This window comes from Enhydra lutris, unplaced genomic scaffold (assembly GCF_002288905.1).
Source record: "Enhydra lutris kenyoni isolate GAN:26980312 unplaced genomic scaffold, ASM228890v2 scaffoldscaffold4, whole genome shotgun sequence".
Classification (NCBI taxonomy): Eukaryota; Metazoa; Chordata; class Mammalia; order Carnivora; family Mustelidae; genus Enhydra; species Enhydra lutris.
The window spans coordinates 54,562,784-54,577,033 of record NW_019154088.1 but is presented as its reverse complement, the minus strand read 5'-3'; the positions used below and the strand labels follow the sequence as shown (position 1 = coordinate 54,577,033).

At 35.0% G+C, this 14,250-nt stretch overlaps 1 protein-coding gene across 2 annotated transcripts in view; it reads right to left on the bottom strand.

Annotated features, from left to right (window-relative positions):
• The window catches only part of LOC111160014 (AT-rich interaction domain 4A), a 63,183-nt gene that overhangs the window by 34,414 nt on the left and 14,519 nt on the right, over window positions 1–14,250 (bottom strand). For both annotated transcript variants that reach the window (XM_022522785.1, XM_022522788.1), the window contains exons 8-11: window positions 13,513–13,645; window positions 8,658–8,737; window positions 7,660–7,736; window positions 7,079–7,245 (exon numbers count right to left, since the gene is read on the bottom strand). In XM_022522785.1, coding sequence (XP_022378493.1) covers window positions 7,079–7,245; window positions 7,660–7,736; window positions 8,658–8,737; window positions 13,513–13,645 — 457 coding nt within the window. The remainder of the gene's footprint in view (window positions 1–7,078; window positions 7,246–7,659; window positions 7,737–8,657; window positions 8,738–13,512; window positions 13,646–14,250) is intronic.

Here is a 14,250-nt window from a genome sequence, read left to right as displayed (position 1 = left end):
AATCTAAAGGTGTGTATATGGGGAGATGGGGTGTTAAAAAAAAGTTACATATTGCTGGAGAATAGTGGCAGGGAGAATTGAAAGTGGGCACAGGTCAAACTATGAAGGGCCGAACTAGTAAGGGGCTACAATAAAAGACCTAATCTTCGTCCTGTTGGTGCTGAGACCATTAAAGGGTTTCTAGCAGGAACTTTGTGAAGAATGGATTGGAGGGGAAAAGACCGATCGGAAGACACCTGAAATAATTGGGACAAGATACAAAGGAAGAGGAGTATCAGTCAAGAACCTTTATTGCAAGTGGCAGAAAAGTATCCCAAAGTAGCTTAAGCCAAAAAGAATTAATTTAAAAGCTCACAAAATTATGTAAGGAAATGAGATTGCCTATAGAAAAAAGAAAGCATATATTATGAAGGGATGGTAGATAACTTATTCTGGGGTTTCTTCCAAAGTGAACTTTCTGGAGCCTTACAACAAATCTTCCAACACTTTGTTTCAAATAGCAGTTTGTTAGGCTAACTGCATGGTCCACACTCGTTCATTTATTCAGAAACTGTTTAATCAAGTTTTAATATTAGCCAAGCTCTGAGGTAGTTGATGGATATGTATGTTGGTGGGAAAAGGAAAAGACTAAAACAAACAAAAAGCCTGACATCCACTGTTTTCACAGACCTTACAATAGAGAGAAGAGAAAAAATTTTTAAAGGTCTGTGAAAACTTATGTAATGTCTCTACACCTCCATTTCATCACTCATAAAAAATCCTGTTGTGAGGATTCAGTAAACAATCTTTAAAAGTCACTAAGTCTCCAAAACTAAGCTGAGAACATTATTTGGTGTGGGCATCTTTACCTGTTTCAATCTCCTACAAAAGCTAAATATTTTAATTGTGGTATAATGAAAGCCACATCTTACTGATGACATATGCTCTGGTATAACATATATTTTCTTGTCCTAACACCTCAGTAAAATATAACAAATGAGAACCTAAATTTAGAAAGAAAACTTAGAGGCTCCTGGGTGGCTCAGTTGTTAAGCATCTGCCTTCCGCTCAGGTCATGATCCCAGAGTCCTAGGATCCAGCCCCATGTTGGGCTCCCTGCTCAGCAGGGAGCCTGCTTCTCCCTCTCCCCTTACTTGTGCTATCTCTGCCAAATAAATTTTAAAATTTTTTTAAAAAGAAAGAAAAGAAAACTTAAACTGAAAACTTAAATTAAAAAAAGAAAAAACCCCTGTAACATTAAGTCTGGTAACTCTGGTGATCCATTAGTCAAAATGACTCCCCCCTAGACTACCAGTAGAGCCCTGTGCAACAAGTAGAATTCTAAACTGTCCAGAAAGTTATCATATGTAAAAATGATCAGTTGACAATATAGATTTTAGAGGAAAGGAAACAGAGAAAATTCACAATCTTAATAGGCATTGATCATTTAGGATAAGGGCTAAAAGCCATGACAGCACTGTATTAAAAAACTACCATAATTACATCTTGAGTAAATATACTACTTTTAGAAAGTATACTACTTTTAGAAAGAGTGACATGATGCAATTTTTTAGAAGTATTTCAATATAAAAGAATAAATACTACTACTTCTATGCCCTAAAATCAATTTATTCCAAGAGAATCACATTGAGATTTCTCATTTAAAAAAATCTGCTTAGGTTCAGTGCAGAGAAAAGACTGGAGGAGGCCAGCAGGGACATGGGAAGGTTACCACTGCAGTCGTGCAGGTAAAGGAGAATAGTGCTTGGACTAAGTTGGCAGAGAGTAGAAACAGGGAAGTGAGTAACCCTGAAAGCTATCAGGCAGCAGAAGAAAGATTTGGTGTCTCATTGGTTAGAGGGGCAAGAGTGGGAGGATTAAGGTGACCGCCATGTATCTGGTTTGGATAATTGGTGGATCACGCTTCTATTCAAATAAATTAGGGACAACCATGAGAAAGACCAGTTTCAGGGGGAAAACGAAAACAATTCCTGTACGTATTGAGTCTGAGTTCTTACAAAATAAGCCTCGTTAGCAGTTAATATAAGTGTGGGGCTAAGAAGAGACATCTTTGATGTACATATAGATTTGGAGTCACTGTATCATTTAGTTAGGAAGTAAACTAGAAAAAAAATGTAATGTCATGGATGTCAGGTGATTGAAGAAGGTAGGCATGTCAAAAATGCTGAATACTGCTAAGGAGTCAAATGAGATCATGATAAAAATTTTTTGGATTTAGTACAGAAAATTTGTTGAAGGTCACTGGTTGTTTTAGCTGAGGTGGGAGTACAAGACACACTACAGCGAATTAAGAGTGAACAGGAGGTTGAGAAATATAACATTGGATGTAACTGAGTAATCTGGTTATAAGGGCCAGGACAGAGGACAGTATCTGGAGGGGATGTCAGAAGGCTGGGAGAGATGGAAGCATGTTCTTAAAAACTGATGAGAAGGAAACAACAGAACAGGTTAAAGATTCTGGAAAGAAGTGATAGTTCATAATTTAAGATAAGAAAAAAAGAGAATGAGATCCAGAGCATAAACTGAGGGACTCATCATATAGAAGAGAGCAACATATCGTCAACTGTACTTCAGGGAAGGAGAACAGGCAAGTGAAGTGTAATGCATGCTCCCAGCTGGATAGTCCTAGTTTCTTTCTGAAGTTGGAGTGGACTGGGGCAGGGTTGGAGGACATAGTGATTTGCTTATAGAAACTGGGAATTGACTAATGGTGTTGAAGCTCAACAAAAGTTGGTAGTCATAAAATTTACAGAGGTATCATTCTTCCCTGCTGTGTACACTGAAACAGAAAATTTCAGGGAATACATAAGATGGCATGATATATTCATCATATGGTAAGACACTTTTTAAATTTCGCTGAACAGTTCAACAACCATCTGCCTAAAACAAATTATTATAGGACTCTTGTATTATATCAGACTTGACTAAGACTAATCATTTTTTCCCCTACTTGAAAAGGTACACACATTCTAATCATCAAGCTATGCTTTGGACACTATCTCATCTAAGGCTTTATATTCAGTCAACCCTCTTTCATGCTACCACAACTATGAAATAATTTGATTTGAGAAGTGACTTTTTGTAAATACATAAAAATAAAGCTACAATTGTGTATACAAATGTGCAATCCTCATTAATCTGATTAAGTGAACCTAATTTGGTTGGTCTTATACTGATTCTGTAAAGAAAGGTCTTGCTAAACACATTAGGACATTTTTGTTTGCTTGTCCAATAGGCTAAACTTCAAGACTTTTGCAAATAAGTTATTATATTTTAATGAAAGTTAAAATCTCAATTATTCATTGAAAATTGACTTTATAGAATCTGCTTAGAAACATGATTGACAGCTGGAGTTACTGGATATACCTAAAATGCTAATATTACCTTTAAATTTTTCTTTAATTTTTATTGATTTAGCATAATTTTCCTGGGTTATCAAGCATTTATTGTAGGTTTTTACCCAAAGTGATCTTGAAAGATCACTAATAAATGCCTTTACAAGGCAACATAAATACAAATAACACTTGATTTACATATAAGAAAAAATTCCAGTTTCCATAAATAAAAAAACAAAAGCACTCTGATGTTTATAATAGTGGAATTTAATCCTAATCAACAGATATAATAGTGATTCCCCAGAAAATTCAAAGATTGGAGAAATGGGTGTCAGTACTTCTAAACAAAAAAAAAAAACAGCATCTCTTATAAAAATGCACTAAATTCTTACATTCATTACTAAATATGAAATTAGAAGAGATTTTTTTAAGGACCCAACACATAAGGCTATGTATAGCAAACTAAAAGGACAGGAGGGCTGCAACTAGTCAAATCCCCCTAAATGTCTTCACCTATTCACTTTATCCTTAGACAACTCTCCTACATTCATCCAAGGTGAATATAAAGAATAAATGAATAACTTACGAATAAACACAATTACTTACGTTTACATGGACTTTTCAATTTCAAAGCTCAAAAGGAAATCAGTGTTATCTTTTCTAATATAAAATTTTCCTAACAAAAGACATTTAAGTAATGCCTACAAAAATATTCTCCAGGGCTTTTTTCTCAATATAATTACCAACAGGTTAAAATTTACAGTCCTCAATATAGATTGGACCTACTTCCTGTCAGACTATCAGGTCTTTTCCTACCCAGTAACAGTATGAGACATATTTCTTATATTCCAATCCTGAACTACAAATGCTTAGGAATTCGAAATAATATTAAGTAAAAAAGATGCTCCTCCACATAAAGCCATGAACCTCAAATCTTATTTAGGCTATTTTAGGGCACTCAAAAGCATTAGACATAAAAACAATGTCCACCGTCCATTAACACTGCAGAAGTATCTAACACTTGTATGATTCTACTGCATAAAATTTACAAACATCAAATGACAAGCTAAAGTCCTGTTATGGTGGCTTGCACAATGTTAAAGAGCTTTTTTTATCATTATAAAGCAACAATAAATTCTCGTGAAAAGCACAGCATCACTACATTTCAGGAAGAATATGATCTACAATGTAATACAACAGCTTAGCCTCACCTATGTGGTAAAGGCCTGTAATGACTAAGCCAGGTAGGCCCTGGCTTACCAGACTTTAATTTTATACCAACCCACTTTTTTTCCTTTGTTATAATATAGACTAAACTGCTTTTCAGTTTCTCAATACATTAAATTTTTTAAAATTACTGTGCAAGGCAAATTAGAATGATTCAGCAACTAAATCTTAAATCCAAGGGCAAGAAATGCAGCTGATTTTTTTTTTCTAAAGCAACCAAAATCTCACTCAAAAAATCTACCTCTATGGCCAGAAAAAAAGAGGAATTAGTTCCTGTCAAGTAATTCAATAAAGTAGATGCTATGAAATTGGCCATCTGGAAAATAATTTAACAGACAACTCAGTGCCTAAATGTGGTAATTCTACTTTTATTTTTCAGTAGATGAAAACCATTCTTTTCCACTTAATTTTAACAGGTTCATAATTTAAGTAACACATTTTAAGAAGATACTATCCCTTACAAAGGTCCTTACCTTTTTAAATTTCTTTACTTATTACCTGCAAACAATAGGTAACAGAGCTTGCCTTTGCTCTTCATTCCTTTTTACTAACATTTACTAACAGCTTGAATAAAACGCTGTGATTTTTATGAAATTAATAGCTGTAATAAGAACACTATTTACTATTTACTATTTTATAGCCATCTTTTCCAATCTTACTACAAAGCTCTTTTAACTCTCTTTGTTTAAAATTTCAGGGTTTGCTTTTTGGGGGGTGGGGAGTAAAGAAAATGCATTCTAAAAGGGACACCAATTAAAAGTATTAGCAAAAATAAACTACTCTTTTTTCAATGTTTGTCAATATCAGATCCTAACTAATGCTAATTCTTAAAAAAAAAAAAAAAGCAAAACCAGACTGCAACAGTTCACACCCTGAAAATGTGGCCTATTTTATCCTGAAAACATATAATCTATAATTAAATACAGATAAAATACAAAAATCACATTTAATATTTAGACTTCAAATCCTGAATTCTGCCAAACTGTCTCATTATCATTTTCATTTCAAAATCTATCTTATGTTTCAGAAAAATAGCCTTCATCCTCTGATATTCTAAAAATAGACTCCTACTGTCTCTTTTACAAGAAACAATTACGCTTGGTTATGAGCCCTACCATTATTAGCCACATCATCAACACCTAAAATTCTTATCTAACCCCGTTTTTGGCAATCAAAATTGTAACTAAATATATTTTAGAAAAAAAATCTTACCTATATGCTGCATTTTCTTTCAAATGCAAAATGGTTAGATTCCCCTTCTACTTAATCAGTACAGTGTCTGAACATTTTTCAGTCTGACTTGCAAATATTTGCTTTCCCTCTTAGGGCATAGCATCCGCAGGGTTATACAGCACTACTTACATTCTCTTCCACATAAAAATCAGACATTACATGAAAGGAAAAGAAAGACAGCCCATTTCAAAGCATCTGGCAAACCTCCATTGGCAACCTGCCAAGCCTCTGCTAAACCTTCCTGTCTTTCCGAGCATGCTCACTTAAAACCAACAGCACGTTACTATGGCAACTCTGTAGGCAGCCTGTAAGTATGAACCGCCATTCTGATTTCAGAGTGCAAAAAACCAAATACTGCAGGGGAAGTAAAAGGAAAGAAATACCACATGCCCTTCATCACATACAAGTATACTCATTTTATTTCATAAATTCATAATTGTATATGTAAAACAGAAACAAGCATTCCACATTTTCTAAGCAAATATTTTTCATGCTCAAATAGGTCTTCTTTTTGGTAAACTCATTCTCTTTGTCCCTAGGTCTCGTTACCTCATAACAACCAAAAATATACTACCAGTTTATCCCACTTGACAAAACATTGCTGTATAAATAGACAACAGTATTCATATATGCTATGATGCTGGCAGTCCATGAATAATTTCCTACAATTATAGATATATATCCTAAATGACATATTACCAAAAAACCCATTAGCACTTATAAAAACAATCTCTTTTGTATGATTTATCAAACTATCAAATGAAATATTCTTTCAGTTTGGGTAGGTTTTTAATCCCCACTGTTCTTGAGATACTGTAAAATATCTGAAAGAGGTAAGGTTTCTAAATTCAGACAGATCAGATCTGGGTTCAAATCCCTATTTTCGACATGTGAACCAGGCAACCTTGGGGAAGTTACTTAACTTTTGTGACCTTCACTTTCCGCACCTTTAAAGTAGGATAGTACTAGTTATTCCACATGGTAACAATAATCAAATGAGTTAACACATGTAATATACCTAAAAGTTATATTTCTTTTCTCCATGGTTGTTTGAAAAGTTTGTACTTGATTATTTAACCTGAAAAGTTCTTTGTTTGCTAAAAAAATTAGTTCTGATTTACCCACTAAGTTAGAATCCAAAAAAATCACCAAATCAATGTGAGCTAGAAAAAGGCAGAAACAAATAATATAGAGCATCTAAATGAGGAAAATATACAAAGGCAGTAATATTTACTTTAAAGTATTAAAATGACTTTATGTCACAAACATAAAATTTCACCTACCACCTCTTCTTCTTCCTTTTTGGCCTCCTTTTCCTTCTCTTCATCATTTTCTTCAGCTGGACCATCTTCATCATCACTACTGGATGATTCAAGGATTTCACTTATATCCATCTTCCAATTATCAGGAACAATTCTAGTTTTTAAGAAGATGCTTGCTTTCTGTAGCCCTAAGAATAAACAGTTGTTATTAGCAACATAGCATACATAGAATAATAAAATTAGCAATATAGAATAATAGAATAACATTCAGAGTCAGAAGATTTGGACTCAAATTCAGCTGTCCCTTATAAAATGATACAGTAGACTTCAATATATCTGAGTCATAATGTTATATTAATGTTTATTATTACTCTAGAAGATACTGTTAAAAAAATTAATGGTAAAACATGAAAAATTTAACTTACTTAAAAATTACAAATAAAATATTTTATCTAGCCATTAAAAAAATAGCCATCAAATAAGAGTAGATATTACCTCTAAACAACGAAAATGGCACCAGAGAATATTCAGTCTTGGTTTAGTCACTATTTGCCATTTAAAGCCACAACATGAAATAATGGATTGAGTCATTCCTATATTACCTGGTTTAGCAGAGAGCTCAGATTCAGGTAGACTGAGAATATCTACTTCCTTGATATCTTTTCTTGCTATAGAATAACTAATTACAGAAGAATAAAGGGAAGGGAAACCATTATTAAATAAAAATGATCACTTAAATAATAACACATAGAAAAATATAAACCTCAAAATCAAAATTATTTTGCCTATGTTTTAAAAAGACCATGTATGTCCTAATCCTTAATAAAGGGCAGGAGGTAAATATATGCAAAACTAGTATCTTAATTCTTAAGATTCATATAATCAAGATACACTAATCTGAAGCCCCACATTTATAATACTTTAATCTATGCAACCTTCCTACACACGGTATGGGGTACCTTATACCAGCATGATATTTTCCTTATAGAAGCCACAATGTCTGTTTTGATTTTTGTTATTTCTTAAATTTACTATTCAGTTTAGTAAAAAAAAAAATAATAGAAGGTAATATTAAAATATTTTTATGACTGTAAGATATGTTAAATTTTCCAGAGAATTACATCTCTCTCTCTCTAGACACACACACACACACACACACACGCGCGCGCGCATATAATTTTTTTTTCATCCTTTTTGGGAAACAAAGCAGAGATTAAAGTTTCTAAAAATGTGACTTAATAAAAAAAAAAGTCAAAATAATTATTTTAGTAATATTCTAAGAAAATTCTATGAAAAGTAAATTTCATAGTTCATCATATGAATAGCATACATAATAAAAATACCAAATTTTTACAATTGAAGAGAAAACCAATACCATGCTTAATTAAACTTTTTAAATATTATTCTCACATATTGTTCAGTTTTTATATACAATTTTTCAGAAAAAGTAACTTACATTACAAAAAGTAAACCATATTATGTAATGACTTCTCAGTTCATGAAATGATCAGACTTTTAAAAATAAAGCTTGGACTGTGGAAGAGTTTATCACTGTGCTTTCATTTTCTTTCTCCCAATGTAACACTATTAAGTGACTCACAATTTAGAATCGAGAAATGATCGAACTAAACACTGGTCTTTTTTCACTGTGATGTCATCATTACAGCTGGGAGATATTACCTGAAATATAAAAGAAGAACAGATTGGTTCCTAATTTCCCTTGCTAAAAAAACATAATGTTTTGAAAAGAATAATTCCCGATCCCCTTCACTTCTCAAATGGATTACCTTTTGTAAGAAATAGTTTCATTGTCAGTAATTTCCATTATAAATGAGCTACTTAAAAAAGAAGGCTACCTTCTTTTTATTTATTTTTATTATTTAGTACACTGGTTTTCTAGATATTAAATTTATTCAGTCATTAGATTATACAGTGAATAGTTAATACAATATAAATTACAATGTGACCACCACTTCAAAAAATTAGGATTTATTCTAAGCTATGTATTTATTGTCCAAAAAGTAAAACATATGATCCATGATGAAAATGTGGAATATAATTTTTTTTAAGATTTTATTTATTTAGAGAGAGAAAGAAAGAAAGAGAGTATGTGAGAGGTGGAGGAGGGCCATGGGGGTAAGACAGTGGAGAGAAAGAATCTCAGGCAGACTCCACGGTGAGCACAAAGCCCAACTCGGAGCTCAATCTCAGGACCCTGAGATCATGACCTGAGCCAAAATCAAGAGTCTGAGCCACCCAGGTATTCCAACATATTATAATGTTTTTAAAAATACACTTCAATCAAGAACTGTTTTGAAATCCTGTTTGTTCAAACACCTAGGTTCTAAAAAAACACCTAAGTTCCCTTTCTTACAAGAGCATTACAAATTTTAGTAATGAAAACAAATCAAAGAAAATCTGAGTAATAACTTTTTTCTTTTTTATAAAAGATTTTATTTATTTATTTTACAGAGAGAGAAAGCCAGAGAGGAAACGCCAGCAGGGGGTGGAGCAGAGGGAGGGAGAAGCAGGCTCCCCGCTGAGCAGGGAGCCTGATGAGCAGCTTGATCCCTGGACCCTGGGATCATGGCCTAAGGTGAAGGCAGAAGCTTAATGACCAAGCCACCCAGGCATCCCCTAAGAACTTTTTAATTTCTTAACTTTTTTTTTAAAAGATTTATTTATTTGACAGAGAGAGATCACAAGTAGGCAGAGAGGCAGCCAGAGAGAGAGAGGGGGAAGCAGGCTCCCCGCTGATGATGTGGGGCTCGATCCCAGGACCCTGAGATCATGACCTGAGCCAAAAGCAGAGGCTTAACCTACTGAGCCACCCAGGTGCCCCTGATTTCTTAATTTTTAAAAATAATAAATGTCTTAACATTAGTAAATAGCTAATCACTATATACTTTTTAAAGCACTTAAATTTTTAAAAAATTAGTCTACTAATAAACTGCTGAAATTTATCTGCTCATTATCATCCTGAACACCAGCTCCTCTGCTACAACCTAGCACTATCCACAGAACTTTATGCAATGATGGAAATGTTCTGTAGGTGCACTGCTAAGCACCTGAATGTGGCTAGTGCAACTTAGAGACTTAATTTTTAATTTTGTTTAATTTTATTAAGTTACACTTATATTTAGGGGCACCTGGGTGGCTTGGTCAGTTAAGTGACTGCCTTTGGCTCAGGTCATGATCCCAGGCTCCTGGGATCAAGCCCTGCATTGGGCTCCTTGGTCAGCAAAGAGCCTGCCTCTCCCTCTGCCTGCCGCTCTGCCTACTTGTGCTCTCTATCTCCCTGTCAAATAAATAAATAAAATCTTAAAAAAAAAAAAAAAGTTAAATTTAAACAGTCATTAGGACTCATGGCTATCATATTAAATGATATATATCCAGATAATTAAAAATTCTTTGCAGTCCTATCGGCTGTTTTAACATCCGATGGCAGTAAATGTTTGCCTGCTAGGTGCTGGTCGTTATTAGACTAATAACAGAGTTGTGTCTGTCCTCAAGGAGCTAACAGCATAATGGAGAGGTAAACACAAAAAGAACACCATGGAGGGTAAGTACGGAGATATGAAAACACCTAGGAAGACTCAACCCAACTCAGGAAAGGAAAAGGTATGGCAGCAAAGGCTTAAGATCAGGTCTTAAAGGATGAGTAGGCACAGAGAGAGCTTAATTACCTCACCTGTGATCTACTAAATTAGCCTCCAAATTGATTCCTGCCATTTCTAGTCTTTCCAACAATTTGGTCAACATACTACTGTCTCATTAACATTCCAAAATATGCAGCTCAAATGATGTTACTCTTCTGCAAAATACTATGCAGAATTATGGCCCTCTTGTGCCTAGATCCAAATTATCTTCCCAGTCTTATTTCCTATGATTCCCTTATTTGTGTCCAATATTTAGCTAAATGGATTCCGAGAGCAAACAGTTCCATGAACAAACTCCTTGCTTCTCTGCTTTTACTTATCTTTTTTCCTCTAAGAAAGTCCTCTAGAGAAGCTTTGTTTAACTAACTTTAAATCCATCAAGGCTCAGTTCAAAAGCAACAGCTTCATGAAGATGTTCTGGGTCTCCTTTATATAAATGTAATCTCTCAAGACAAGATGTCCTAATGTTGAACATACACTATTGCATATATAGTTACTTGAATTATTCTCTGCATTAAATTATGAAATTATCAAAAATGAGATTGGTGTCTTTTATTTTCTACATTACTTGGCAAACAGTAAGTCTGCTGAGTAAATAAAGGAATTAAAAAAACATGGGGTGCCTGGGTGGCTCAGTGGGTTAAGCCTCTGCCTTTGGCTCAGGTCATGATCCCAGGGTCCTGGGATCAAGCTCCATATCTGGCTCTCTGCTCAGCAGGGAGTCTGCTTCTCCATCTCTCTCTCTCTGCCTGCCTCTCTGCCTACTTGTGACCTCTCTCTGTCAGATAAATAAATAAAATATTTAAAAAAAAAAATCTCGTGGCAAATTACGATCTAAATATTCTGAACCCAAACCCATTTACTTATCTGCATGTGTGACTAAAAGGCTCAAAGGATTTCCAGACTTTTCTTATGTACAGTAAATCTCTTATATATAGCAACTGAATAATGTACTTACATGCACATAAAAACCTCTAAAAAATGGCCTGGGTTCTTTAAAGGATCTAATTTGGGACATGTTTTCTGCCAACACTGTTTTTGGAAATATATGTGATATCAAAATTCAAAAAATAAAATTCAGAGAAGGGGCACAGTTATGTTAGAGTGGTTAGGGGAGACTGCAGAAAAGGTAGGACTCGAGCTGAATCTTAAGAGAGGAGTAGGAAAAGGAGAAAATGAAAACAAGTATTACCAAGTATTATTGATTCCGCTCATGAAGTAATTCTCTTGCCCATCTTTTCTTCTCATACCTTCCTGGAGGAAGCAAAGACTAGATTTCCCTACCAACCCATCAGACTTGCCATTTCCAAAACCTAGGTGTACCATTCCTTTCCCCAATACCCCCTGTTCTACTCTACTGTCTGCACCAAGTTTTAAAAATGATGATAGAGGAGGATGCCTCTGTGGCTCAGTTGGTTAAGTGTCTGCCTTCAGCTCAGGTCATGATCCCACAGTCCTGGAATCACGTCCCACATCAGGCTCCTTCTTCAGCGGGAAGCCTGCTTCTCCATCTGCCACTCCCCCTGCTTGTGCGCTCGCGCTCTCTCTCCCTCTTCTGGCAAACAAATAAATCTTAAAAAAAAAAAATTTATGACAGAAGGGTGCCTGGATGGCTCAGTCTGTTAAGTGTCCAACTCTTAAGCTCAGCTCAGGTCTTGATCTTAGGAATCGTAAGTTCAAGTCCTGTGTTAGGCTTCATGGAAAAAAAGAAAAAGGACTATACAATCTTTAATAGCTATGTAATCTCTAAATATATATAATTAGATTCTTGAGAGCAGTGTGTTACAAAATTCATACTTCTCTCTCTTCTAAGGAATTTAGAGCTGAACTCACTGCATATCCTCAGTAAATACTAACTGATTTGATTTAAGGCAAGAGTAAAGGTTTAGAAGAGTCAAGTGTCTGACATGGAGCAGTTAAGATAGTACCCGAGGAAAGAGCTTACACTGAAAATGAGAAACAAACTAAGAGCTGGGATGGCCTCAGATATCCATCTAAAGAATGCAGAATTGGGGGCACCTGGGTGGCTGAGTGGGTTAAGCCTCTGCCTTTGGCTCAGGTCATGATCTCAGGGTCCTGGGATCGAGCCCCACATCGGGCTCTCTGCTCAGCAGGGAGCCTGCTTCCCTCTCTCTCTGCCCGCTCTGTCTCCTTGTGATCTCCTTCTCTCTCTGTCAAATAAATAAAATCTTAAAAAATAAATAAAGAATGCAGAATTGATCCATAAGGCAGCCACTGAATGTTTTGTGGCGGTTTTTTTTTTTGAGAATGGGACTATCATGATTAAATCAGTATATTAAAACTATTTCTCTATAAAAACTGCTTCTAGAAAAATATGAATTTAGCAAAAAGGTCAGGAATCAAGTTAAGGGAACTTATGGGTAATTACCATAAAGTGAGTAAAAAATGATAATAGGAATAAGAAGAGACCACTGGACACATTTTGAAGGGAAAGCTGAAAAATCCCAGTAAACAACTTCATAGAAAATTAAAGAAAGAAATAACAAGAGAAGACAGTGAAGTATGTGGGACCTAAGTAGGATTGCTCAACTCTGCAATGAAGTCCAAATTAAATTTATGTAATACTTTCAAAATATTTTAAATATTTTTTAAAAATCCATGTTAAACATTTGCTTGTTTATTTATTTAAATTTTAACTAGGTTCCACACCAATGTGGGGCTTGAACTCACAACCCTGAGATCAAGAGGTGCATGTTTTACCGAATGAGCCAGCCAGGCACCCCCTTTAACAAATATTTTAAATGGTTAATGAATTCTGCAAGAAATCTGACTTACCAAGGCAGGATACCAATCAGTCTTCTCAGATGTAGATGCCACACTTACAACTTTTCCTAATAATTCATCATTGAGACGTCGCTTATCTTCATCTTCTTCCTCACTACTTTCTTCTTCTTTTTCATCTTCATTACTAAAAGTCAGAATAACTTTATCAGGATCTTCACATAAGCCACTGCTGAGACAGAGTGGTGTGAGTTTAACATGTACAACTCAATTGCTAATGTAGATTACTCCAGAGTAGTAGTTCTTCATTCTTATTGAAATTGAAGAGATAAATACCTCTCTGGTCCCAAACTAGTCCTGAGCTATCCATGGTAACTCTTGAGTCCACGTCACTAGATGAATGAGGATTTGGACTTTGCTCTTATGCCAACCACCAGCTGGGACAGAAAAGTCTAAATATGTCCCCACGAACTACTTATTGTGCCAGTACATTTTTTTTAAAAAAGACTGTCCTTCTACTTTTTATGTATGCCAGGTGCCAGATAATATAACTCTAATTTCCTAACAGGTTATGAAAAGATTGCATTAATAAACATGTGAGGCGGGGCGCCTGGGTGGCTCAGTGGGTTAAGCCTCTGCCTTTGGCTCAGGTCATGATCTCAGGGTCCTGGTATCAAGCCCCACATCGGGCTCTCTGCTCAGCAGGGAGCCTGCTTCCTCCTTTCTCTGCCTGCCTCTCTGCCTACTTGTGATCTATCAAATAAATAAATAAAATCTTTAAAAAAAAAAAAA